The 27,259-nt window shown below is 54.0% G+C and overlaps 1 protein-coding gene across 5 annotated transcripts in view; it reads left to right on the plus strand.

The window, feature by feature from the left end:
* The window catches only part of ARHGAP26 (Rho GTPase activating protein 26), a 101,722-nt gene that overhangs the window by 65,050 nt on the left and 9,413 nt on the right, over positions 1 to 27,259 (plus strand). For all 5 annotated transcript variants that reach the window (XM_039701159.1, XM_039701161.1, XM_039701157.1 and 2 more), the window contains 3 exons: positions 9,442 to 9,601; positions 10,972 to 11,110; positions 14,644 to 14,797. In XM_039701159.1, the coding sequence (XP_039557093.1) occupies positions 9,442 to 9,601; positions 10,972 to 11,110; positions 14,644 to 14,797 (453 nt within the window). The remainder of the gene's footprint in view (positions 1 to 9,441; positions 9,602 to 10,971; positions 11,111 to 14,643; positions 14,798 to 27,259) is intronic.

Genomic DNA, 27,259 nt, shown 5'->3' on the forward strand with positions numbered 1-27,259 from the left:
TTTTGGGGTGTACGTGCTCTGCTGCACTGATGAGGGATGTGGGGCTCCTCATGTGATGAAGCTGCAGTTTTCATTGGCAGTAATAAAACTGGTAAGAAAGCTGAAATGTTCAAAAAGAGCAATTATTGACCCCAGTATCAGGCAGGATAAGTGCCTTGGAGGTGGCTCAGCAGTGCCCTTCCCCATGTGGTGGGTCCATGGCATATGGGGGCCACAGAACTGGGGTGCAGTGAGAGGGGCACAGAGGAGGGACAGGACAAATCTAGGAACAGGCACAGACAGGGTAGAGGGCAAGGAGCATTTTGATAGACAATTATCTCAATTTCTCCCTCTTACTGCCTCTCCAAGCCCACTTGTGCTGCCTTCTGCCTCATGTCCACATGTCTGGGCAGTTGTTCACTGTGGCCCAGAGAGCAGGAGCTGTCCCCATCCCTGTTTGTTGTAGCCTTCCAGCCTGAACCACTCTGGGATTCTGTGATTAAACCAATTTGTTTTAATGCCAAATAAGTCAAAGTGAAACAAGGTGCCTGTGGTGCTGCTGGGCTGTTGGTTGCTGTGCCAGGGAGTGCTGCTGGAGTGGAGCTGCTTGCAGAAAATTGCCATTTTTGTTGGAGGTGCTGCAATATCATCCCTGTCTCCTTCTTTTGCAATGTACTTTCTCACCCAGGAGTCAATGCTGTGGAGGTGCAGAGCAGGGGGATTTCACTCTGATTATATTTCAGGCATTTACGGAATTATTTTTCATGCATGGCCATAATTTGACACCTGAGCTTTGCTCTGTTCTTGTGGCAGCGAGTCCAGGTTCTCCAGCACAGATGGTGCCAGGCTCACACCCCTTCTGCGGGGCTCCCAGACCCTTCTGTGGGTTGGCATCAGTGCCCCACAGCAGCCCTGATCCCCTGCTCTTGTGCCAAGGCCAGGCCATGGAGGGGCTGCACTGAGCTCCGTGTACGTGTGTTTAGCAGAATTAATTATCTCTAATCACTCCCAGCTGTGGCCTGGCCACCACGGGCTGGTTCCCCTTGGTTTTGCTGTGGCGGTGTTTTCTAGTTTACGTGTTTTAACCGAGATGACAGCGATTGTTATCTCCTGCAGCAATTGTTTGCTGTTTATCAGGGCCATGGTTTCCACGGGCTCTGCAGGGCAGCTGCTCATGGGGATCCAGCAAAACCCTCGCTGGGGCAGGGGCTGGACACAGAGCCTGGCACGTCCCAGAGGGCTCTCTGCTCAACCAGGGATTGCTGGCAATGCAGGAGAAGAAAAAATTCCTCCAGGTCTTCTGCCTAAAAATACAGCCAGGCTTGTTCTGCTCGGCGTGGGGCAGCTCCGCGCCGTGCCCGGGGCCACGGAGCCCTGCAGGAGCTGCTGTGGAGCTCAGCACACTGCCCCTGTGCCCAGCAGCTCCAGGACCCCACTGGCACCTGTGCAGGGCCAGGGGTGGCAGCTCCCCCAGGAATGTGCTTTTCCTGGCGTTGTTTTGCCGGTTTCCCCCGAAGGTGCAGCCGGCAAGGAGGCTGACGCCTCTTGGCACAGCAGGGCTGATTTCATCCCCGTGGCAGCTGTTTATGCTGCTGTCTGGTAACTATTCATTTGCTTGATTTATGTATTGCTTCCAGTAAGTCATTCTGGTCCAGGACATTCTGGAAATTTCCACTAGCCACTGAGGCCTCTGAGGTGCCCCGCTCCCGTGTGCTGCTCGCCTGGTTTGGCTGCCAGGAGCAAACGGGGAGCTGCTGTGCCTGGGCCAGGCAACGGTCCTCCTTGCTGCCTTTGGGAATGCCATTTTTATGCCCAGTGCCTGTTTCTGCTCCTTTTGGGTCATGGCGGTGCTGGATCCAGGCAAAGCCTGGAGTTCAAGTGACCCAAAGGATCTGGGTGCTGCTATGGGTGGTAAAAGGGAGGTGACATGGAAGGAGACTCCCTGCAGGCACATGCTGCCTTGCAGGACAGGGAGAATCCTTCCTGGGGCTTGCCTGTCCTGGGTCAGGTTCATGCTGTGCTCTTTTACCCCTTTTCCTTTTTCCCTGGCTGTCATGAGTTGGGTAAGGTCCCTTCCAACCCAACCCATTCTGTTGTTGCATGATTCCATGATTTGTGCTCTGGAGCTGGAGGTACCAGAGCCTTGTGGGGAGCAGCAGCACCTTTGGTTTCCCCTTTGCTCTCCTCTCCCTCAGGTGTTTTGGTGGAGGAGCCAGTGATGCTTCCGCAGAGGCGAGACAGCCCTGCAGGACTCCGTGCCTGCCCTTGCCAGCTCTGCCTCCCTCTCACTCCTCTGCTTTTGTTTTTAATATAAGATTCTGCAGAATTATAAACCACCACAAAAAGCCCTGTAGGTGTACGCTGGGTTTTTTGGGCTTGGCTTCCTGTAATGTGTAAATTAGCTAAAGGTTTTGTTCTGCTTCTGCAAGTGAACTTTTAACCCCCTGTGTCTGGATTGTCCCTGGAGCAGCTGTGTGGGTGCTGGTAGCTTTTCCTTCCATGCTTCTCTGAAAGCTCCTTATATTTCATGCAGGCTCTGCAGTTTTTAGCTGGAGGGGAATGTGCCCCAGAGCCTGCAGTCCCTTGTCAGGGTCTTTTGCACCCACATCCTGCACCAGGCTGGAGTCTGGAGATAGGATAATGGGGTCTTGCACTAAAGCTGGCATCACCGACCTGGCATGATGATTCAGCAGCTCGTAACAAAGCACCTGCTGGGCTTGCTGGGGAGTTTCTGTGGTTGAACATCTCTGCTGAGCTCCTCCTGGATCTCCAGGAGCAGCACCAGGCATTTTGCATTTCTCAAGTGTGAATTCTTGTGGGCTTGTGTCTGAACTTGGTGTCGTTGGGTAGAGGTTGTTGATAGCACATAATTTCTAAACTGTTTATCACGGTGAAACTGAAACTGGATATGGAAAGAGATTGAATTGAGAGTGAGCAAAGATTTCCAATAACTGATTGGAGTCTCCCTGGTGGTGTCTGCACTGTCCCTGCAGACAGAGTGGGATGGAGATGCTTCATGAGCACATCCCTTGATCACTCTGTATGACCAGACCCAGCACTGAACCAAACTCAGATAGAGACATTTTAGTCAGACAGTCTTTCAGCAGAAGAAAGGAGACTGGAAATCACCATTGCCAAGATAACTTTGAGCTGCAGTTTTTGCCAGGATGCTTGAGTGATCCCTGGCCTGCAGAACCACAGAAAGGTTGGGGTTGGAAGGGACATTTAAAGGCCATCTTGTTCAGCCCATGTGTGTGTGGCAGGGGACTCAGCACTGGGGCAGTGAGGGCTGTTTCCAGTCACTGGGCAAAACCTTGTCCCACTAGCCAAGGTGAGAGAAGCATTTTTCCTGCTGTTGTTCACATCCTTAATCCTGAAAGCTCCTTGTTCCTTTATTCCCTTTCTTCCAACATTGGCTTCTAGCAATTCAGTATTTTGGAGGGATGGGCTCCAGCCTTGCATTTGTGATGTGAAAGAGCTCCAAATACCTCTAAGGGAAAAATAAAAGGTCAACCCCCCTCTGCTCTTCCCTTGGCCACTGCACTCGTGTGCAGGTGCGGGTGTGCACCGGGCACCTCCTGCACGTGGCCCTGTGAGCTGGCTGCGGCTCGGAATGGTTCCCTGTGGGGATGTGGGAGCTGCTCTTGCTCCCCCCAGTGCCTTGCTGCCGGGAGGCTCTCTGGGAGCCCGTTTACTTTGGCTCTTTTCCATGCAGCAGGTTGTAGACTCCGGCGCGGCGCTTGCCGTGGCGGCGGAGCTTTCAAAGGGCTCCTTGTTCACCCAGACCTGCTGTGTCAGGCTCTCCTTGCCCTGCTGGCCAGGGGCTTTGTTGTTGCAGTGTGGCAGCACCAGTGAGGGCTGGGTTTGCAGGAGGACTGCCCGTGCAGCAGGGCTTTGCCGAGGCTCTGGGGCTGGCACTGGGGTGCCGGTGGCACGGTCTGCAGCCATGGCAGGCCCTGCTCCAGCCCCATCCCCAGGGGTGTTTGAGTGTGAGGCCCCTTTGCTGGCTGTGTTTGTGCAGGTGGAAACCATGGTGACATTTCACATCAGCTCTGGCCGTGCCTGTGGTTTTCACCAGGGTGTCAGTGGAAGCCTGCAGTGCTGCCATGCCGGGCACAGGGAATTGCCAGCCCGGTGCCACTCAGCCCTGGGCTGAGGGTTGGTGAGCAGGGCTGGGGTCGCTCTGAGATCCCCCCTCAAGCTCAGCTTGCCCAAAGCCGCAGAGGATGGCTTTGGAAACCCCTGTGGCTCAGTCTGGAAGCTGAGCTGCAGCAGCGTTGAGCTCCCTGCGTGTTTCCCTGCAAGTCGCAGCACGTTTGGTATTCATGCTGATCTGGCTCACTGATACTGAACCTCACATTTGGCCTCGGTGCCTTCGCAGTGCAACATGAGCCCTTTTTTTTTCCCTGGGAGCGAACCCAAGCATCCAGCTGTGGCCAGATCCACCCAGGAGAAAAAGCAAGTCTTGTTGGAGCAAGTCAGAGCGGCCGGAATCAGTGCAGGCACAGGTCTGGTCCCAGCTGAGCAGGGAACCCGAGAGCAGCACGGCTTTTGCATTCAGCAAGTTTCCCCTTGTCTTCTCTGGGAGGTTTTGTCATTCCCTGGTGATCAGTCCTTCTGGATCTGCTGGCCTCCATGTGCACTGCTCAGGCTTGGCTCTCCTCTCTGGAGCAGCAGGGCTGGGAGGCTGTGGAGCTGTGAGCCCACAGCCAGCAGGGTTTGTCTGTGTTCCCCATGTTCCCAACTCCCACTGGGCGAGCCCAGCTTGCTCCTGCTGCTCTGGACTCCTCTGGCCCTTGCAGGGCTGCCTGCATCCAGAGCAGCCTGAGGAAGGCAGGATGTCCAGATGAGCAGGCAGGGTGAAGGGATGGTGATGAGGTGTGGGAGTGTGGTGCCTCTGTGCATGTGTGCTCCAGCTTGGGAATCATGCAGCCTTTAAAGTTGGAAAAACCCACTGAGATCTTCATCACCAGCCATCCCTCAGCACTGCCAAGGCCACCACTAGCCCATGTCCCAGGTGCCACATCCACATGGCTTTTGAACACAAGATGAAGCAGAGCTGGGTGTGCTTGCCTGCTTCTCCATGGCTGTGTGCCAGCAGCCACTGCAGACCAGTGTCCCTGCCACCTCCTCCCATGCACATGTGCCTTTTAGGAACGATTTAGGAATGTGTGATTGACTGATCTAGCTGCCTGGCACACCAGTGGGTGCTGCTGCAGCTGGAATTGCATCACTGGTGTCACCAGCTCCGTGCTGTGTGCCAGTCACAACATTCCTGCCATAAACACCTGCTGCACTCCCAGCCATCAGACACGTTCCCGAGGCTGGGAAACCCACCATGGCTTTGATGAGAAGTGAGTAATCCCCAGGGAGCTGCAGGGCTGCCATCTCTGGGGACAGGCTGCACCAGCCCCTTGGACAGGGGGCCAGCTGAGCAGTGGCCAGCCCGGCCCCTCTGCCCTCTCCACCTCTGTGCCCATCAGCCACAGCCCAATTAGACTCACTGATGTGCAGGGATGAGTTAAATGCACCCAGGAACGTTTCCCAGAACTCTCCAGCCACTGTGCTGCCTCTACTCCCTCTGCTCTTTACCTTCCCTGTATGTCCAGAGTCAAAGATGTTCAATTGCCATCAAACTACCCAGAGCAGCCTAGATAATTTTGGGGATAATTTTTCTTTGCTGGCCTCTGTGTGGCTGGCTTTTCACGTTAAACAGAAGCTCTAGTGGTGGTGGCAGACAGGGGATGGATTTTCACCTGTAGCAGGAGGAATGAGCTGCATTATTTTCTATCCTATGAGGATTTGCTAGGCCAGCCACTACAAGCACTTTGACTGCAAATGGTTGTCCCAGGCATGGAAATAGAAACACTCCAGACTTTCCTTTTGTTCCCTTCAGATGGTTGTTTGCTCAGGGGTTTTGTTCTGAATCAGGGAAGATATTTGAACTAATAATGGCACTTTTGGCTGAGATTCAGATACATGCATTCTATATATAAAAGATGTGCTTATATATAAAATAAACACACAGTAGTTTATACATACATATAAATACATATATAAAATACATGTAGGAAGTAATTCCAGACACGGGAGGCAGGAGTTCTGTGGGAGCAGAGCCAGGAGCCCCTGTGGCACCCACTGGAGCTGCGACCACACTGGAATATTTACTGTTCCCTGCTTCCCCTGCCCTGAACCTTGGCTACCAATTACCCTGTATTAAATTGTGTTTGGTCGTGCCAGTGATTATACAGTATCCAGGCAACCCGGGCATAATCTAATTTAACACCCAACATGGATTTACTCCGCTGCTGTTCTCCTTTGTTTTGCTGGAAGGGAGTGAGAAGTGAGTGGTGTCCAGGGACACCCTGGGAGTGGCTGGGGGACGCTGCTCCCTGGGCTGGGCTGTCCCCAGAAAAAGGACCAGCCCAGAGTGCCAAAGCCAGTGACAGCCTGGCCCAGTGTGAGCAGGAGTGAAGTGAAGAGGTTCTGCACATTCCTCTGTTAGTTGTTGCTTTCTCCTGTGCTGGAAGTGGCTCCTGTAGAGCGGGGAGCAGAAAAAGCACCCATAGAAATCAGTGGCAGTGCAGTGCTCTCAGAGTGCATCAAGGGCCAGAAAGAAACAGCAGGTTAAAAGGAAAATACACTGACTGCTTGGAAAACTTCTAAAGAGCAGCTCAGGAATGGCACTGACAGTCCCTGCAGAACAGCCCCAGCATTAAGCCCACTTTGGGCTGAGAACACCCATCTTTAGAAACCGCGGCGTTATTTCCTCGTACAAAGGATGATGAAGAGGTGTAATTTAGAGTGAATTATCCTGCGGGTAATGGATGGGGAATTTGAAGGATGTGAAAGGTGAATCATGTTTTGGAGCACGGCTGTGGTGACCTGGTACAGGGATGGCTATTGCTGGAAAAGTACCCGGGGTGCAGAGCAGGAGTTGGTGTGGCCCTGAGGTTTATTGCAGAAGGGAGCTGGATTGCACAGCTGGATTGCACAGCTGGATTGCACACTGCAGCACAGCTCCCACGCTTCCAGAGGCAGGGTAAGCACCCCCAGCAGGGTGTGGTGGTGGAGCTGAGGCTGGGTGAGTGGGCAGTGCCTGGGCAGGCCCCTGGCTGCTGCTGTGGCACCATGTCCTGCCTGGGAAGCCATTAATAGCCCAGTCTGAAATAATTGCCAGGACCACGCTCAGCTGCCTCCCTGTAATGAGCTGATGACAGTGCAATTTATTAGAGTGATGTAGGACATGGTAACGGTAATGAGAAATGGAGGCACCTAATTTTGTGCGACTTAGATCAATTCAGTTGTTTTTTTATAAATGAACATTGTTTTACTAACCACAGAAGATCATTAAAATTATTATTTTATTAACGCTTCTGAAATCCATTTGGACTGCAGCTGCGTTTTTCCATATCCAATTAGGAGCATGTGAATGTGTGTCTGAAATGCAATTTTGCAATGCAAAAATGTCATTGGGATTTGTGAGTGATGTGGGTGGGGGGTGGGTTTGAATCCCCATGTAAGTAGTATTTAGTATATAAGTATTATTTAGTATATAAGTATTATTTAGTATATATTGTTTCTTACTGGACCTGTTCTGCCTTTCTTGCTGCTCCATGAGGTTGTGACTCCCTAAGGAGAGTTTGTTTCCCCTCCTGTGGTGCTGGCATGGCCATGAGCAGCTCGGCGAGCTCTTGGCTGTGGTGAGGATGAGGATGGGGATGGGGATGGAGAGACGCCCAGGCAGTGAGTAGGGCTGATGCTGCTGTTGGGGCCTGAGTCCCTGAGCCCCCCCTGTGATGCACTCCTGTCTGCTGCCTGAGGAGCTGTGTGGAGGGATGAGCTCTTTGCTGGTTCAGGTGAGATTTGGATGGAAAAGGATGGAAAGCATCTTTTCTTTTTAGCCAGCCTGGGCTTGCAGAGTGCTGAGATATGCTGAGCTTGCACACAAATGCCTTGGCCCCAGGGTCAATGGTAGAAACAGCAATATAATGTAAGGGTCAGTCCAGCAAGTGAGGCTGAGCCTCACTGCATGCTGGCCTGCTGCGTTTGTCCAGGGAAGCAGGAGAGAAAGTGAAGGAAAAGACACTCAAACTCCCTCAGGCTAAACTGAGTGAGCACACAGCCTGCAGCCGCCGCATTTCCTGGTTGAAGAGGTCAGGAGCAAACCACAAGAAAGACTCCTGGGGCTGCAGGGCTGCACTGCAGGTCACGGGCAACACGGGCACACACGTGTCCCCGTGTGACTCAGCAGTGTCCCCGTGTGACTCAGCAGTGCCCAGGGGGCACACAGGTGTCCCCATGTGTCCCAGCAGTGCCCAGGGGGCACACAGGAGTCCCCATGTCACTCAGCAGTGCCCAGAGGCACACTGGTGTCCCCATGTCACTCAGCAGTGCCCAGGGGCACACAGGAGTCCCCATGTGTCCCAGCAGTGCCCAGAGGGCACACAGGAGTCCCCATGTCACTCAGCAGTGCCCAGGGGGCACACAGGTGTCCCTTTGTGACTCAGCAGTGTCCCTGTGTGACTCAGCAGTGCCCAGGGGGCACACAGGTGTCCCCATGTCACTCAGCAGTGCCCAGGGGCACACAGGTGTCCCTTTGTGACTCAGCAGTGCCCAGGGTGCCCAGTGAGCTCTGTCCCTCCTGGAGAGCTGGGCACCTGCAGCCAGCGTGGCCGAGGGGTGCTGCCTGTGTCCCTGCTGCTGTGTCCCCTCGGGGGGAGGCAGAGCAGGGGACATGCCCCGTTAGGGCTGCTGGGGCTTTGCTCCTCTCAGACCAGGTGCCAGCTGGAGCTGCTCCAGGGTAACCCCTGAAACACCATAAGCAGGGTGCCACCTCCTCAGCGTGAGCTGCTTCACTTTGCTGAGCTGCTCTGTGCCCTCTTGGGAGCTGAAGGGGATGGAGGTGGTGAGGAGGAAGGCTTGGGTGTCCCTGGGTCCCCTTTTGTGGGGGTCCCTGTGCCATGGAGAAGGGAGCACATGGGGATCAGGGGGCAAAGCCCCATCTTGGCCTCCGAGGCAGCCTGGCTGGGCCACATGGGACTGACCTCTGGTGCTGGAATGGCTGGGAAGGAATTGGCCTTTGGAACATATGAGGTCACTCATTGAGTTGGAGAGCAGCATGTGTCAGAGGTCCAACAATTTGTTTTCAGAAGGGTTTGAAGCATTAATGATTCAAGATGTTTTCCTGGGAGTGGTTTGCAGCGTGAGGCTCAGTGGCTGGCGCGGGGTTGAGGTTTTATGGGATTAGTCAGTTCATGGAGGCTGAAAGGTCCCCAGGAACACAACAGTTAAATTTGTACTTTTCCACATGGCTGAGCCTTCAAGGAGCTCACCAGGAGCGTGAAAAATGTAAACAGCATTGTAAGCCTTGTGCCAGCCACGAGGCAGGGAAGGCAGGGAGGGGGTTCCCTGTGGATTAGTTCCATCACCTACTTCATTTTCTTTCTCTTTTTTTCCCAGGGTTGCAGATAATCACAAGCAGAACCTGATGACTGTTGCTAATCTGGGTGTGGTGTTTGGGCCGACGCTGCTTCGACCTCAGGAGGAAACGGTGGCTGCCATCATGGACATCAAATTCCAGAACATTGTGATTGAAATTTTAATAGAGAACCACGAGAAGGTAATGGCTTCCCTTGCTTCTTTCATGTCAGTGGTTTATGGAAAGGATTTGGTCTCTGTTTGCCCGTGGCAGCCCCCTCTCCATGGCCAGTGGCACCACCATGGTGGGGCTGTGCTGGGCAGGGGGCAGCTGGCACTTCATTCTTGGGCTGTGGCTGTGTGACCAGTGCTGCTGGTGGCCAGCCTTGTTTATGGCCATCCCAGTGTGTCAGCATGGCCGTGTCTCCATCACAGAAATTCTCTTTCTCCCCCTTCCCACTGTTTAGTGGGAATTTGTCCCTGGTTTCAAGGGAGATGAGGGCTAAAGCAAACCAGTGAGATGCACACCTCAGCTGGCTCCTGCTTTGCTGACTAAATCCAGGTTTATCCAAGTACTGGCTTTATCCACAGTGTTGATCTGAATCCTGATGCATTTGTGTTTGTTGGCCATGGATTTTGGGGTCTGCCATTGCAGCAGTGGTGGCTCGGTGGGGCCGAGGTCCTGGCCATCCTTCCCTGGCTGCATGTGCTTTTTAAAAAATACCATTTCCTTCTAAATGCAGCCAGTTCCCTGATTATGATCTTTTGTTAGTCTGGTTTTGATTGGAAAGGAGTAACGGATTTGTGCATTTGGGCAGCAAAGGCAGAACTAGAAAGCAGCTTGCCCTGGCTGGGGTGCCATCATGGCTCTGAGTCCACATCCAGCTCTGTCTTGAGCAGAGAGCTGTGCCAACGTGTGCTTTTCCTGTTGGGAAAGCCTGGCTGTGCCAGTTGTCTGTCTGGCAGGGGCAGGAGAGCAGGAAGGACACTGAGGAATGGGTTTAATGGACTCTCAGCAATGGGGAGGGACTTTGAGAGAGCTGGTCTGGAGGGGTCACTGCCCTTCTCTGAGCCTGCGGGGTCCAGAAGAGGAGCAGTACATAACCAAATATCAGCAACCAGCAAGGCTGCTGCCCTCTGGGCTCGTGCAGTTTTAAAATTTCATCCCCTTGAGAAAAATGTGATTACTCAGTTTTCTGACAGCTGTAGCTGGAAGTTGCAAAGACTTTCCCAAGCTGGTCTGCAGCCGTGGGAGCGTGGGCGCCGGGGTCACATCGTGGGGACACAGGGGGGACCCTGCTGGGCTGCATCATCACCTGCACCCCCAGAAAGCCAGCAGAGTGCCAGAGCGTCAGGCTTCTTCACAGCCTGCAGTGCCTCTTGGGTGACAAAAAGAGGAGTGCAGGCAGAGAGGAGACGTGGGATTCAGGGATCTGCCCCCGGCACGTTGCCCTGTTGAGTGCACGTCGTGCTCAGAGGCTGCGCTGGGGAGCGGTGCAGCCCGGGCAGGTGGGCAGCTGTCCTGTTGCGCGGGGTGGTGCCAGAGAACGAGCTGTTTATTATTTCTAACAGATATTCAACACGGTGCCAGAGGCGCCGGCGCCGAACTCGCAGCTGCTGCTATCGCGCAAGAAGAGCGCGGAGTCGAAGCCTCCCTCGTGCAGCGAGCGGCCGCTGACGCTCTTCCACACGGCCCAGCCCCACGAGAGGCGTGAGTGCCCTCCAGCCCCAGCTGTGCCCCAGCCCTGCCTCCCAGACTGCCATTCCCGTGCCATTCCTGTGCCATGCCCGTGCGGGTTTCCTGCTCTCAGTGGAAGGGATGTTCCATAGCAGGGTCAGGCTTCGGTTTCCTCTGCTGTCGCGTTGGTGGGACTGGAATCTCTGCTGGCATCCAAGCCCTTAAGTGGGGCTCGACATGAGGCTGCCTTAGCACGGGATAAAGTGTTGCCGTCCCCTCCCCACCTGGCGGGCCCCTGCGTGCCCCCTTCTCATGTTCCTGGGCCCGTCATCGCTGCCACACCTGTGGCAAGGGCGGCCACCACAGGCTGGCCCTTCTGGGATGCCCTCGGGCACTTTGCCTTTTACAGACAGGAAAACTCGGCCAGGAGGTTTGGCATTTTCCTGAGGATTATGTACCATGGCAGTTTAAAAATGTTGGAGCTCATCTTTCCATTTCTGTCACTAATTGATGCTCCAGATATTTGGGTGAAAGAGCCAAGGCCCCAGCCCTGCTCATGGGGTGGCAGAAATGTGTCTGCTCAGGCTGTTGTTTCATGTTACAGGGTAAACCCAACTCCCAGCTCTCTGGTTCTCCCTGCCCATGTGCTCCTGGAGCCAGCTGCACACAGGGAGCTCTCCCAGTTTGGTAAAAAAGCAGGAGAGGCTCCTGGTGAGCAGGACAGCACAAGTGGAGCGAGGAGCAGGGGAGGGCTGGGGACGGCCAGCTCCCCAGGGTGCACAGAGTGGCTGCTGTGGACTTTGCTGACTCCCAAAACACGTGGCTTTGTCTGATTAGGTTACTGTTAAGCAGCAGGCAGTCTCCTCTCGGAGGTGTCGGAGGGATCGCGTGGGTTTGAGGAAGCAGGGGTGGCCCAGAGCGTGCTCTGGAAATGCTGTGGGACGGCTCTCGCTGAAGCCTCAAATATCAAACGCTGCTTTTGAAAACTTTCAGCCCCAGTTATTTATCTGCTGCTAACTAAGCAGTGGCTTGTCAGCCTCCAGGCTCTCCAAGCTCCGTGTCCACCCTCCCCGTGCCTGGGAGAGGAACTGAGCTCCTTTCTTTATTTCTGCATTTATTTATTCCCATGTGAAGCAACATTTTCTTGGTGTTCCTCCTGACAGTCTATAACCTCCTGTGTCTTTGGGAAACCACTGCTGTTTTATTTGCCTTCCCTGCTGCTCATCATGAGAAGTATGTGAGGTTTCCTTTCTTCTTTTTTAATTCTTCCTTTCCTTTCTTACTGGTCTGGAGACAGACCAAGGCTCTGAAGTCAGGGTGAAGCACAAGGGCTTAGGCAGCAGCTCAAGCCCAGCTGAGCAGCACAGAAATTGAAAGTTGAAATTGAAGCTAGAAATGTTCTTAATGGGAGCAGGGTGCACATTTTTTAAGACTAGGAGCAGTTTGACATGAAAAGAAATGGAATAGAACAGTGGATTTTCCATCACTTGAATCCTGTTCATCAAAGTCCAATATCTTTCTAACTTTTTCACTAGCATTCATCACACCAAGCTGTGTCTAAGTCAAAAATTATCATGTTCAAGACACAGGAAGCAGGTTAGATAATCATGATTAATCTATGATTATAGTGATTATTTTGTTGTTAAACATTTACATTTTTATCCACATCTGACCCAGGGAGCAGCTCTTGTGACACAAGTGTCACCAGCACAGCAAACAGCATTTTGTTCCTTATCAGCTCTTTTGTCATCCCCTCTCTGGTCCCTGGGGTCACTGTCACCAAAGTGCCCTGGAGCAGTTACCAGGGTTCCTGGAGACAAAGGCTCTGGTGAGGCTCTGGTGGCTCTGCCTGCCTGACTTCCCACCAGAGAAAGGAAGTTTGGGTAAGGGGTGAAAGGCTCTTTTCTCTGCATGCTGGAAACGCTCTTGAGCTGATGGGCAGCTCTGCTCCTGCTGAGCTGTAAAATCAAATCTCCCAGCAAAGAATCCTTCACGTGAGCTTTCAAAAACATGAAGTTTCAGCCTTTTAAAAAGGAAGCAATAAAAAGAAGCAGGAGTTTCAGATTCTGCCATTGAGCCCTGCTCCCCCTGAGCTGAGGCACTTCCAGTTCTGTGGCTGACAGGGACTCCACTCTTGGCTTGTGGCTGCTGAGGAGATTAGAGGGACAATCCAAGCTGAGCTGCCAAGCTTATGGAGCTTATTCCCAGCCTTCAGCCTTGGGCAGAAGTTTGCAGATGATAAGCTGGTGTCAGTCCCTGCTCCAGGGGCTCAGGCCAGCTCCTCAGGCTCAGCACAGGCAGTCCCTGGACCTGGCCAGCTCTGTACAGGTGGCCTCTCGTGGGCTGCCTAAAACTTGCTCTGGCAGATGCTAAACCAGAGGGATTTGAGGGTTTTAGGTCCTTAGACAGCTTAATTTCTTTACTTTTTCATCTGCTGGCTGTCACATCTGCCTGTCAGTATTTGTGGAGGTCAGTACTCTGCCTTTCTTCACTTTTCCCTCTTTGTCGTCTGCATGGATCATCTTTTTCATCCCGAGGTGCTGGTGCCCTGAGGGTTGAACTTTTGCAGGGCTGGGGACAAAGAAATGTCTGTGTTGCTTGTTCCCATGGTGGCTCATTGCAGATGAGGATTAATGAAATCCAGTCTCAGGAGCACGTTGACATGTTTCAGCATCTCACATCCTTGGAAGATCAGCTCAACCTGAGCTAAACCAAGGCCTGTCCTGCTGCCCTGCAGGTGCTGATTCTGCCCAGGTCCCTGGGAATGCAGCAGCTCCAGAGCAGATGTGGCATTTCCCTTTGGAGTGGTGGCAGAGCTGCACCAACACCCCAAGACTACCCTCCTGCCAGGCTGTTTCACAGGCAGTTCCTTCTGCTGTGTGCTCAGTTTTAACCTTCCACACAACCCAGGAGTTCCTCTTGCACTCTTTTACCCCCCTTTATATATGCACAGGATACAAATTAATATTGCACGTTCTCCTCACTCAAAAAGAGGTGGAATTGAAAGGGATTGAGAGCAAGGGTCCCCTGTCACTACATGCTTTTGGGTTGTAGTTTGACCATGTTATTGTGCACTGGAAAAATAATTTTGGAAAGAGGTGTCCTTGCAGTAGGACTGTGTGTTTTCCAGCTGGTGCCTGCCTTTCAGGAAAGCAGCATCCCAGAAACAGCCACTCTCTGCCCAGGGCTGCTCTCGTGCCATCAGCATTGCTAATTGCTTCTCACAACTGCAATTACTGCTCCAAGGGCAAAGGCACCTCCTGGAAATGAGTTAATGGGATTTTGGGTGGCCTGGCAGAGCTGAGGAGGGGCCTGTGCTGTGGTGGCCCTTTGAGATGCACAGTGTTGCCATGCTCACTGCATCTGAAACCCAAAAGAGCCAAAGAGTACGTGGGATTTCTTGTGGTTTAATGTACGGTGTGTCTGTGACTGCCTGAGCTCTGGGGAGATGTTCCTGTTTGCACTGGCCCAGGCTTTCCTGGGAATGCTCAATGCCTTCACAGCCATTTGCTCTTCACTTTGTCTGCACTGGCAGCTGATGATTCTTGGGTTTTGGTGTTTTTTAGAGGAGAACAGGAACAGCATCATCAACTCCAGCCTGGAATCCGTCGTCTCTTCAAATGTAAACAGCTTCCTCAACTCCAACAGTGCTCCCCAGCCCAGCCTCAACTCGAGTGATCTTGAAGTAGAAGTAATTAAGCCAAACAGGCCAAATTCCCTGTAAGTACAATGGTAATTAGTGTTTTATAGACTCTCCATTCTTAATCCTTAATCAGAATAGTTTCTTATTCTCAACCTCAGCAGTCTGCTGAAGAATACAATGTAGCATTTTAGTTTTTAATGGGCACCAAACATTTGCCTCCATTTTTAACTCGGTCTAAGCAGTGGGATTAGTTGCTGTGGGTTACATCTGCCATGGGTTCCATCTGATGGCTTTGCCCATGTGGAATATTTTTGAGCAGAGCTCCCCAGTGCTGCCCGGCCCATCTGGTGATAACTCAACACACACAAAGGACTTTTCTTCTGAGTTCAATCCTGTGACTGTTGTCAGTACAGTTGATCTCCAGCCAAATCTGTGCTGTTGCTTCTGCTATTGCTTCCTTCATCTGGAAAGTTCAAGGGAAAAAGCAGTGACCTTAGCCGTGCCTCCCTGGGGACGGCCGGGTTATTTATGAAGTCCCTGAGCTTGTGGAGCCCTGGCCCTGGCGGCTCCGCTGGGGGAATTTCCTTCCTGCCAGCCCGGCCAGCCCCGCAGCACTTTCCCACAGAGCCTCCCCTCCCCACCACGTGAGCATCTGCTCAGAGCTGCAGGAGATGCAGCCATTCCCTGGAGCTGCGGGCACGCCCTGCGCATCCCTGGGGTGGGTGGTGGGAGCACTGCTCCCCTCCCAGGGCAGGGACACTGTCCTTGTCACCTGTCCCAGGGCAGAGACACCATCCTTGTCACCTGTCCCAGAGCAGGGACACTGTCCTTGTCACCCCTCCCAGAGCAGGGACACTGTCCTTGTCACCCCTCCCTGAGCAGGGACACTGTCCTTGTCACCCCTCCCAGAGCAGGGACACCGTCCTTGTCACCCCTCCCAGGGCAGGGACACCGTCCTTGTCACCCCTCCCATGGCCCCTGTCACTCCCAGACCCCGCTGGGCCATGGTGAGCTGTTGCCTTGGGGCTGGTTTGGGGTCTGAGGTGCAGCTCTCACTCTGGCCTTCGGGATGGCTCCAGGCCCTGCTGGGCTCTCCCAGGCAGGAAGGTAAGTGTGGAACAGACACGGCCTTCATCCAGCTTCACCATCTGCTCTGCTTCCATCATCCTCCTCCTGCCACTGAACCCCGAGCTGCAGCAGCCCCACAGCAGCCTGTCCTCGTGGGCAAGGTTGGGACACCCAGCCCTGCTCCGTGGGGAACATCCCACAGCAGGAGAGCCCTGGGGGCAGGACAGACCACCCAAAGGTAGGACACCTCCACATCAAGGCTGTGCTGTACTTGTGCTACATGCAGAGTAAGGATGCTTCTCTCTCGTGCCTGGTTGGAGCTCTGGAGTCAGTCACATCCCATTCCCCAGCAGGATGGCTTTATTTTATCCTTCAAGGGGGAAAAAACAGTGTGTCTTACCACAGAATGAGGTTTGTGAGCCTGGGTCTTGCTGAGACCTTACAAGGACTGGTTGCCAAATTCACACTTTTTAGATTCCAAGAGTTGCCTCTTCCTGATGATTTCTTTCTCAGCGGGGGTTGCAGAGGAGTTCAGCAGAATGACTGAGTTGAAGCTGTGTGGGGCTCTGGGGAGCGGAGGCGCCGTGCTGCTCCCGAGGGATTCGGTGAGCTGGCTGGCACTGAACCAGCTGCCTGTGCCAGTTCCAGAGCCTTTATTTGTGAGGTGAAACAGGGCTGAGCAGGACAGCACTGGCAGCTCGTGGCTCTGACAGTGCTGGTGGCATTTGGTGCTTTTCCACGAGCCCAATGACTATGAGATAATTTCTGCACGTGCAGGAGCATACAGGGTTTTGGTCTGTGTTGAGCTGAAGTTTGAAATGTGGTTCTAAGGGGGCTAATACCACAGGGCAAATATTCCATGTGACCCCAAATATTTAAATCAAATGTCTTTAATCCAAGAAGTGAAGCAGCTAAGTTGATTTTATCCTAAGTGTGCGTGGCTGTCACTCCCTTGGCTTGCCCTGGAGCAGTGCCTGTGTGTTTGAGAGCTCCGTGGGGTTCTGCCCTCGGTGCTTTGGGTTGGCCGTGGTGAGGAAGAGGAGGGTGAGCAGTGCCCTGCCCTGTGCACAGGCTGGGCTGGGGCAGGGTGTGTGAATGGTGCCAGTGTCCGGCGGCTCCGCGGGGCTGCCCAAATCGTGGCTCCATAAAGACACTTCTGTTTGTGCAGGCAGCTGAGAAATGTGGGCTCTGCAGGCAGCCACGCTCTCTGCCCCGGGCTGGGGCAGTGGTGCTGCCTTGCTGGGCTTCTCGGGCCCCCCTGGAATTACCTGCCCACATTTAGGATCTGTGGCCATGGGAGGGTCTGGAGGTGCCTTGGGGTTTGTGCTCCTTCAAACGCTGCCAGATCCTCTGCTGGTCCTGTGGCACCTATCCCTGAGCTCTGCTTCAGGGCTTTGGGGTTTTTCTTGTGTTCTTCACAATTTTGTGTAATTTGTAGCTGTGGACCAGGGCTGTATGCTGGGGAGCTGTTCAGGAGGGGCTGTCTCCTGGCAAACCCCACGAGCCCATCGGGAGCCTGTGCTTGCCCACACTGGGAAGCTGCAGGGAAAGGAGCTGGGTCATTCTGAGGATATTTTGATTCAGAATATCCTGCTGATATTGCTGTGGAAATAACTCCTGTGGATTTCAGAGGGAGGCTCCTTGGAGTGCAGACGTTGAGGCCTGCAGGCCTGGGGTGTTCCTTGTGTCCCATTTGCAGCCGTGAGCACCGATGTGTCCAAGGTGGCCTTTAAAAGTGCCAGCTGTAAATTGTGAGCACCATCTGTGAAATGAGAGATGTTTGTTTGAGCTTCTGTTTACAAAAGCCCTTGGCTCCCTGCTAAATGCTCGTGTATCCCCCAGGTCTGCTGTGCCAGGAGCTGTGCCAGTTCCTGAATGCCCCTGGTGAGCGAGTGTCGCTCCCTCCCAGCTGCTGCAGCACTGCCTGTGCTGGGCTGGGGTCCCTCCACCTCGGTGCTGCTGCCCCTGTCCCCCTCCCCAGGGAAATGGGCTCCTTCTGATGTGCTTTCCCTGGAGCACAGTCCAAGTCTCCAATCCAGAGGGAAATGGCTTTGCTGCCGGGCTCAGGCTCTTCCTTCCCAGCCACCAATCGGGCTTTTACGATGGGAATGCATTTATTTATTAGGGCTGGGTTTATTTTTATGGAAAAACTGCTCTGGGCAGGAGTTGTACTGGGTGAGTCAGCAGGACTGCTGTCCCGTGCCAGGAGCTGTGGCTGCCCAGGCACCAGGGCCACCAGGGCAGGGATGGTGCCCAGAGCAGTGCTGGTTTCTGAGTCCCAGCAGGTTTCTGTGTCCTGTTGGTCTGTGTGCCCTGCTGGGTGTCTTTATCTGCCCCTGCAGAAAGCATCTTCCTTAGAAAACAGCCAAGCATGGAGCAGGAAGCCGTGCCTCTGGCAGAGATGTGTCCTTCAGCTGGGGAAGGGGAAGGACAAGGGAATGGCTGCATACTGGTAGGAGAGGCTGGATGGGGTATTGGGAGGGATTGCTCCCTGGCAGGGTGGGCACAGGGTGGCTGCCTCATCCCTGAGAGTGTCCAGGGCTGGACAGGGCTTGGGGTGACCTGGGCAGTGGGAGCTGTCCCTGCCTGTGTCAGGGGGCACTGGGTGCTTCCAGCCGAGGAGACAGAACCAGTTTAGCACCCCTCCCATGTTCATCCGTGCCTCCAGGCCTGCCAGTGTTCCCAGTGCTGGTGCCCATCCCTGCCTCAGGCCCAGGGCACTGGGGGAGATGGAGCCATGGGCCAGGCTGAGCCCCCCACACTGCCAGCCCTGGCCCAGGCTGATGCTGCCCCTCCTTCACCCTAGGGACTTGGCATTTAGAGAAATAATAACCTTGGGAAACTCAGATTTAGTCAGTGCATGTCTATTTGCATTTAATTTCATTTTCTCACTGACCAAGTATGGCTATTTCTTGCCCTCTGTGGGTATGGAAAGAAATGAGGAGCAGATCTAAGGTCTGGTGGTCATGAAAAAATAACCCAGTTGCTCCAAGGAAGAGTGGTTATTCCCACATAAATAAATCTTCATTAGGCATCCCAGTTAAAATTGAACATTTCTCTTTCCATGCCTGAAAATGAGAGAAATTTCAACTCTAACTTTCTCTATCAGGGACTTCTCCAAGTGGCTGGGAGGAGCTGTGGGGCAGGGGGACAGGGGACAGTGCACCAGAGCCGTGGGACTGGGGTGATGCTGCACCTTCCTCCCACTGCTCTGCTCCTGAAGGCCCTCCCCATCCCAAATCCAAGGGCAGCATCCCAGAGTCATGGAAGCACTGCTTTGGCTTGGAGTGACCTTCAAGCTCCTTCATCCCACGGGCAGGGACACCTTCCACTGTCCCAGTTTGCTCCAAGCCTGCCCAGCCTGGCCTTGGGCACTGCCAGGGATGGGACAACAGATCAAACAGGACAGGGTAGGATTTCTTTGGAAAAATGTTCTCTTAAAAATGCAGGTGACTTTGGCAGTTGTCAGCTGGGACACATGAAGGCAAAAGCACGTGAGGTGAAGCAAACAGACCTTTGCCTGCTGCTGGTGCCTGTCCTGGGGAGCTGGGCAGAGCTGCAGAGAGCCCAGGCTGTGCCTGCCCATCTGCCCTCACACAGGGGCTGTGCTGAGCCAGAAATGAGTCCTTAACCTGCCTGACCTGCAGTTCCTGTCCCTGTGCTCCCAGGCCCTCGTTCTGCTGAGTTTTCATGGCTCTCTGCTCCGTGGCTCCTGTTGTTTATATTCCTGAAGAATAATGGCAATTAGAGGTGCAGAGGCACAGGAGCAGTCCCACCCTCATCCTGCCTTCCCGGCAGCCACTTTGGGAATGTCCCTCTCAAACGGCATCTCTGGGACTTCTGTTTAAGAAATTTACTCATAAATCAGCTGCTGCTGTCCCTGAGGAGCCTGGATTCTCACCCGCTCTCCTCCCACCCTGATATTCAGCCCCACTTTAATTTGGAAAAGGGCCAGGAAAATGCACTGGTGTTTTGTTTTGCTGTGTGTCGGTATAAAAACAGTGACTTGTGCCCAGAGGGGTCCAAATCATGAGGAATTTCCCCATGGAAAGGGGGCTCAGGCACTGGAACTGCCCAGAGAGGGTTGGATCCCCATCCCTGGAGTGTCCCAGGAAGGGCTGGAGGTGGCACTGGGGGCTCTGGGTGGGGACAGGGTGGGGAAGGGGCACAGCTGGGACTTGATGCTCTTGGAGGTCACTTCCAGCCTAAATGATCTGGGATTCTGTGTGCTCCTCCTGGGTGGGAGAGCTGGTGCCCAGAGGGTGCCAGGAGTGTTGTGGCAGGATGGAGCTGCCAGCCTGCTCCAGAGGCTCCGGGCTTGCACTGGACCCTCAGGGCCCCGAGTGCTTCTCGCTGTAGCAAAGACATTTCTATTTCTCACAGATCCCATTTTCTGCTTCTCTGTTCAGGTGAAATTGCCAGGCTGTGCTGGCACAGGGGCTGTGCCAGGGCTGGGAGCTGCTGGGGTGGGGAGCGTGGAACTGCGAGGAAATAGGAACTGATTAATGGCGAGGCTTTGGGCAAAACAAAGCTGTTTCTTCTTCCTTCCACTGCATTGTGGCCGCCTGGCCGGGAGCCACCCCGGCCCTGGAGCAAGCCAAGAGCTGGGAGAGGCGAGCTGGGGCCAGCAGAGCAGGGCTGGGGCTCCCTGGGGACCCTCTGCTGCCGTGTCCCCTGCTGCCCTTCCTTGGGGGCTGGCCCCAGCACCCCGTGTGTGCTGGGCACCCATGGGTGCCTGCAGGGAATTGGGAATAGCCCTGCAGGGAGCCCAGCTGCAAACTGGGGCTGGGGGAAGTGTCTCCCTCCATCTGCTCCCTGCAGCCACTCACAGCTCAGCCCAGACCCAAAACTCTGCTCCTCTGCCTGATCTGGGTTTGGATGGCCAAGGCCAGCCCCGAGGGGCGGATCTGCGGGCTGCCAAACAATAAATGGCATTTTTGGGGGATTAGGTAAAATCTTGTAATCAGAGCAGCTCCAGAGCAGCCTTATCTGAATGGCTCTTTAGGAGGAGCAGAGCAGTTCCCAGCTGTGCTCCCAGGCTGGCACGGGGGTCTTACACCCAGTGTCTGTGGCTCCAGCACAGTGGGATGGCTGGGGCTGGTGCAAGAGGTGCCCTGGGTGGCCCCAACCCAGGCTTTTGCTGGCTTTTCCAGGCAGAGTCAGGATACCCAATTATTTCATCTCCCCTCCCCTCAATACCTCCTCGTGTGGCTGCTCAGGGTTTGCATCTTCTGTGCCTCAGACCGGGTTGGTTGTGCTCAGGAGGAGCAGATTGCTGCCAGGCTAGAACAGAACCCGCCTATCTCCCAGTCCTCTGACTTGAGAAAAGCTCCTAAAATTCCCAGTCTGCTGCTTGGCTGATTCCAGATGACATAACTTTCAAACTATCTTGTGACTTATTTATTTTTTTTTGGTGCAGACTGTTGTGAGGGTGTCTCTGTGTTTGTTTCTTTTAGAGCAGTTTTAGCTTGGGAGTCCTAGATCATGCCTGTGGTGAGAAAGCTCCATAAACCAGAGTGATTCAGGGCTCTGGCAAATGTCCCTAAACCTGGCTCATGGAAAACACAAGCAGCAAACTCAGTAGACTCCACAGATAAATATACTTGAGGCTTAGCTGCTGATGGCCATATAATCTTTAAATTTATATCTGCGTCTCTATATGTACATGTATATGTACAGATTCCATAGAGAAGGTTGAACTTTATGATCTTGGAGGTCTTTTCCAACCTTAATGATTCTGTGAATTATTCCTTCCCTTGTGCTTCAGTAACCCAGGGTTTCTTTTCTGAGCATCTGTATCCTTCCAGGAGGAGTTTTAGGACGTGTGGGAAGGAGGGATGCAGGAGCAGGGCTGCGTCTGGGCAGGGCAGAGGGAGGGGGGGATTTCCCTGTGAGGTGGGATGTTTCAGGCTCTTTGGGTAAGAGGAGCCCCCAGCAGTGGGATCCTGCCTGCCCCACGTGTCTGTGCTGGCAGGGAAAGGTGGGATGTGTTCTGCTGTGTGGGCTTCCCAGGGCCTGGAGTTTGGCACAACAGCTCTGCAAGGCTTTAGCTCCTTCACTTTTCAGTCAGCTCTTGGGCTAGAAACTTTCCACAAATTGAACTTGAAAGTGAAGCCAAATATTGTCATCAAAGGAGTCTCCAGGCCTGTGGCAGCCCGTGTGAGCCAGTGGCATGTGTCAGAGCATCTCCTCCTCTCACACAAAGGGGATTTGTCAGGCTCAGAGCTCTGCTAAGGGAGCAGGAATGAGCTCGGCTGGCTCTGAATCCTCTGCCCTGCCTGCCCAGGGCTCCTCTGGGCTCTGGTGGCACAGTGGGGTGTGGGTGGCTGCAGATGGGCAGGCAGGTGGACAGACAGAGGGACAGATGACCGGCTCTGTGCTCCAGGCCTCCTGCAGCTCCTGCAGCCTGACTCCCACCAGCCCCAGCTCTCCCAGGGCTGCCCCTCAGGAGACTCTCAGATGTTTCTGCCTTTGCAGAGCACTGTTCTGTTTGGGTGATGCTCTGGGAACATCTAAGGGTGCTTCTCACAAGCTGAATTAATTTAGACTTCCTTGCAAGAGTTCTAAAAATGCACCTTAAACTTCAGCAGCACATGATGCTTAAGAGGCAGCTTTCTGGAAAGCCTTGGGAAAAAAAGAGATCTTGCACTTGCTTTCCTAATTCCTGTAATTAGTGTGGAGATGGCTGCACAGCAGCATCTTCTTCAAAGAAACTGCCTCAGACAAATATTGGCTAATGGAAATTTTACTTTCAAATGGAGCAGGATTTGAAATCCATCCCAGGCACTGTGGGGGATGGATGCAGGAATCAAAGATGCTCCACCAAAGCCTTCCTGGGGCAGTCACAGGCACTCTGTGTGCTGAGCTGCTGTGTGGAGCCCAGGCTCATCATCCTGCTGGCCAGGCTCTCTTTTTTCTCTTTCTCCTCCCCTGCCTGCCTTCCCCCCTTTGCTTTTGGGGTTCCAGCTTGCTCAGCCCCCACGTCCAGCTCTGCTGCCAGCCCCTCTGCTCAGTCAGTGTCTGAGTTTGCTTTGGGCAGGATCTCAAGTGTGAGCCCAGCCAAGGCTTCCACTGAGCCTGCTGAAAGCAGAGTGATGGTGCATTAGGTCTTCCTGCCACCTATAAATGTCACCTCAGGTGAAATATAGCAGAGAAACGGCCAAGTGCCTTCTTTGCTTCCTCTTTTTGCAGGGAGATCGAGTTCAGAACCAGGGACGTGGCCCAGATGTCCCTTGCAAAGGTCTTTGCCAGCTCTGGGGGTGTTTTTGAGGCAGTGCTGGGCTCCAGCCCCGCCACACAGTGCTGGCAGTGCTGAAAGCATCCCAGAGCTGCCCCGTGGCCCAGCAGCCCCTGCTGCCAGCCCTGGAAGGAGCAGGGTGGCACAGGGGACGTGAGCAGGGTTCAGAAGTGGGGACCACCCCTCACAGCCTCCCACTGCCCAGCACCAGGCTGACAGTTCCCCCCAGGAGCGAGCAGAGCAGGGCTGCTGCTCACAGAGACATCGTGTCTCCTCTGAAAGGAGATCCCTGTGCCTAATTAATCTCCTCAATTAGCTGGAGCTGGCAGGCCTCTGCTTTCCCCTCACCTGGGGGTAACCCAATCCCCCGGCGGCTGTGCAGACTCTGGTGACAGGGCAGTGCTAAGCTGGGACATTGTCCCCAGCCCCAGAGCTGTCCCCAGTGCTGGCAGCGTGCCTGGGGTGAGGATGCTCAGCCCTGGCTGGGCCCTGGGAGGGAGCTGCAGGGACAAAGGAGCACAAATCCATCTCGTGCTGTTGGTGCTCCTGCACTTGGGAAAACCTGAGTGCCAGCAGCTGTGGAAGGAGAACTGGAGAAGGAGTTTGGCCAAAGCTCTGGAGTGACAGTGGGGATGGCCCCCACTGCCAGACGGCAGGGTTGGATGGGATATTGGGAAGAAATCCTTCCCTGGGAGGGGGTGAGGCCCTGGCACAGCTGGGGCTGCCCCTGGATCCCTGGCAGTGCCAAGGCCAGGCTGGATGAGGCTTGGAGCAGCCTGGGACAGTGGAAGGTGTTGGTTGGTTGCTCTTTAAGGTCCTTTCCAGCCCCTGCTCAAGCAGGAGGTTGGGTTGGAAGTGCTGGGTGGACAGCACAGCAGAGGGTGCAGCACAGGGAGGTTTGGGAAAGCACGCAGAAAAAGAAGTGGAAAAATACTCAACCAGAAAAAAGTCAATTGAATGTATTAATCTTTGCTGTATTTGATTACTGGGAAGGGTTCTCCAAGGCTACATGTCCAGCTTGATGGCAGAGAGAGAAATTGAGGCTGGGCCAGTAAAGTGGGAGGGTTGTGGTGCTCACACCTCCCAGCTGTGCGACTGCAGGAGGAGAGGTTTGCTGGTTAGAGCTGCTGAGGCAAAAATGTTATTACAAAGTGTGGTGGTTTTCAGTGAAAAAAAAGATGGAAGAAGAAAGAACAGAACTAACACGGTGTTTCTTTTGATAAATATGATCAAGTTGGATTGTGTCAGTGTTGTGGTCTGCAGGGTTTGCAGTGAAATGCTCTGATCTGCTCTTGTAACTGGTGTTTGCAGAATGGTGCAGAGCACAAGGCCAAATGGACAAAACAAAATCAGGGAAAACAGGAAAATGCAGAAAATTATTATGCAGTGCCTTTCCTCATCCATTACTCTTAAATCAGCTTCTCAGGCCCAAGCAGTCCCCATTGTTTTTCCCACTGCGTGTGTTCTCCGTGGGCAGTGCTGGCTCCTCGTGCAGGGAGGAGATTTACACACTGAAAAATGAGAGTTTGAGCCCGTGGTGCTAATGAGGCTCAGAGGAACTGCCTTTGTTTTCTGCTAGGATCTGAGCCTGGAAGTGGCCTCCTGTCAAGTTATGTTGGGAATATTCCTTAGCCAGGAATGAGTTCTTTACGGTGGGGAATAACTGTTCTGGTCCTTTCCAGAAACAGCTTGAAGAGTGAAAGGAGCCTCTCTCCTTTGGAGAGCTCCAGTGCCAGCTCCTGGGGGAGCTGCTGAAGCTGTGCCCTCCTTGGGTGGTGGCAGGGCACTGTTTCTCTGTTTTCCCCCTCGGGAGCAGTGGGGCAGAGCAGGGGATCCCCATCTCCTGCCGGGGCCATCGGGGTGTCCCCCCTGGCTCCTGCAGCTCTGGCAGCCCCAGGAGGGCTCAGCTGGGGAAATGAGGACCAGATGCCCTCACTTTGCCCCAGAGGCAGGCTCCCAGGGCGTGGGGCAGCACGGGTGGGTGCTGCAGGGCTGGACCACCAGAGCCCGGGGCAGGTGGCAGTGGCTGGCAGCAAGGACAGCGTCCTTCAGTGTCCCTCAGCTTCCTGTGGGCAGGGGCAGGGCTGCCCTGCCCGGAGCAGGTGGCAGTGGCTGGCAGCAAGGACAGCGTCCTTCAGTGTCCCTCAGCTTCCTGCAGCTCTGGGCTCCCAAAAGGAGGTCACCCTCAGGCACACAGCTCGGGTTGAGCTGCTCCTGGCTGGCAGAGGCAGCTCAGCAGCACCGTGGGCACAGGATGTGTTTAGCTCAAATATTTGATCCTCCCAAACCTCCCCCCCCAGCTGGGCTGGGAGCTGTGATCCCACAGGGACTTTAATTTCCTTCATTTTCCAAGGATCCCATATGGTTGTTGGGGTGGCAGATGGGAGAGTTTTCTTTTCAGGGGGATGTAAGATTGCAGTGCATTGAATGCCAGAGAGGAGTGAGATTTCTGGAGGGCTGTTGAGTTCTGCTTAATTGCAAACAGAATTTGTTGGTGACTAACGCACCCAGCCTTGCAGCATTATCTCATGTTAGAAGCTGTGGCACGATGGAGAAGCCATGACTAAGACACTGGCTCCTGATTTACCAACACTTCCCTCCTAAACTGCTGCTTTGGCTCCCTGCTGCCACATTACAACTTTTCTATTAATAATTAAGAGCTTTTACACAGTTTGAAAGCACTCGGTTCAACATAAAACCTTCCAGCCTGATTTGAGTCTGCTGAGAGCCTTTTGGGCAGAGGGGAGGAGGGAGGGGGTATTGATGGAGCAGAAAATGCAGCTGCTGAGCAAAAGCTGGAGTGAGATATTGGGAAGAAATCCTTCCCTGGCAGGGTGGCAGGCCCTGGCACAGGGTGCCCAGAGCAGCTGGGGCTGCCCCTGGATCCCTGGCAGTGCCCAAGGCCAGGCTGGACAGGGCTGGAGCACCTGGCACAGTGGCAGGTTGGGGTGGCACTGGATGGGTTTTAGGTCCCTTCCAGCCCCAGGCCATTCTGTGGCTCCAGGTGCTGTCCAGGCTGGGAGCTGTGGCTGCCCCCACTCCCTGCCCTGCCCCATCTCCCTGCCTGTCCCAGAGCTGGCACTGTGTGGGCAGTCCCTGCTGGGTCTGTAGCTGGTGGTGCTGGTAATTCTCTGGTTCAGACAAGCTGTTACTGAGGTGCTGTTCCCTGTTAGGATGTCACAGGGTCCATCACCTGGAGCTCACCTGGCAGGAGGACACCTGTGCTGGCAGCAGGCTGGTCCTGCAGCTCCCCTCCCGCCGTGCCTGCAGCGCTTGCTCTGCTGAGAGCTCTCCCATTGCTGATCTCTGCTTGCTCCCTCGCTGGCTGCAGCTCCTCAGCAGGCTCTGAGCTCCGTGCCAGCATCCTGCACCTGCCACCTCCTCCCTCTGCACCACGGAGCTCCATCCATCTGCGCCTGCAATGGGAGTGGGACAGCAGCTCCAGCTCTCCTCCCCGCAGCCACAGCCCATCCTGCCTCTCTTGCTCGAGTGGAAAAGCTTCTGGATGGGTTAGGAAATGACTAAAGCAGGGAAATATTCCCACACATGGGAAATCAGCCAAGCAGCAAAGTGACAAGACAAGCCCATGTGCTGGGTGTCATCAGGATTACAGAGGGACACGTCCGTGTTGTTGGAAAGAAGATCCTGAAATCTGTGCTGATGGAGATGGGGAACTGGTAAATGGAGATGTGGGGAAGGTCTGCACTGAAGAATTTGAGATTTTTTGGACCAGTTTTGTCAAATGATGCTGATCAGAGGCCATTCCAGCTGCTTATTTCTTTAATTTCTTTAAATTTTTTCCACCCATGCGAGCATGCAGCAACATTTCTCCTGAGAGACTAACACTGCAGAGAGTTTAACATCATTTTTCTTGCATTGAAGTACCAAGCAGGAAGAGCCCTGCCTGACTGAAGCCCTGTCAGCTGGTGGTCAGGTCTGGGGTGGTGCTGCCAGTGCCCAGGAGCTGCTTCCATCACTGCAAGCTTTGCTAGGACCTGCTGCACTGCTTGAGCTCCAAGAACTTCCCAAAGCCAGGCTGTCTTCCATTTCATTTAGGCAACAGAGCCATGGCTGCTGGTGAGCTGCAGTCTTGTCCTTGTTTCAGCAGAGCTGAAGTGCTCTGGCATTACATAAAGCTGTAATTTTCTTTTTTCTTGTTACCTTTGAGGAGAACCTTATGTTCTGCAGCTTTGTTCTATAGGAATAGATCAGGGAGCAAAGGGCTGGGTGGTCC

Source organism: Passer montanus, unplaced genomic scaffold, assembly GCF_014805655.1.
Source record: "Passer montanus isolate IOZ18808 unplaced genomic scaffold, ASM1480565v1 scaffold15, whole genome shotgun sequence".
Classification (NCBI taxonomy): Eukaryota; Metazoa; Chordata; class Aves; order Passeriformes; family Passeridae; genus Passer; species Passer montanus.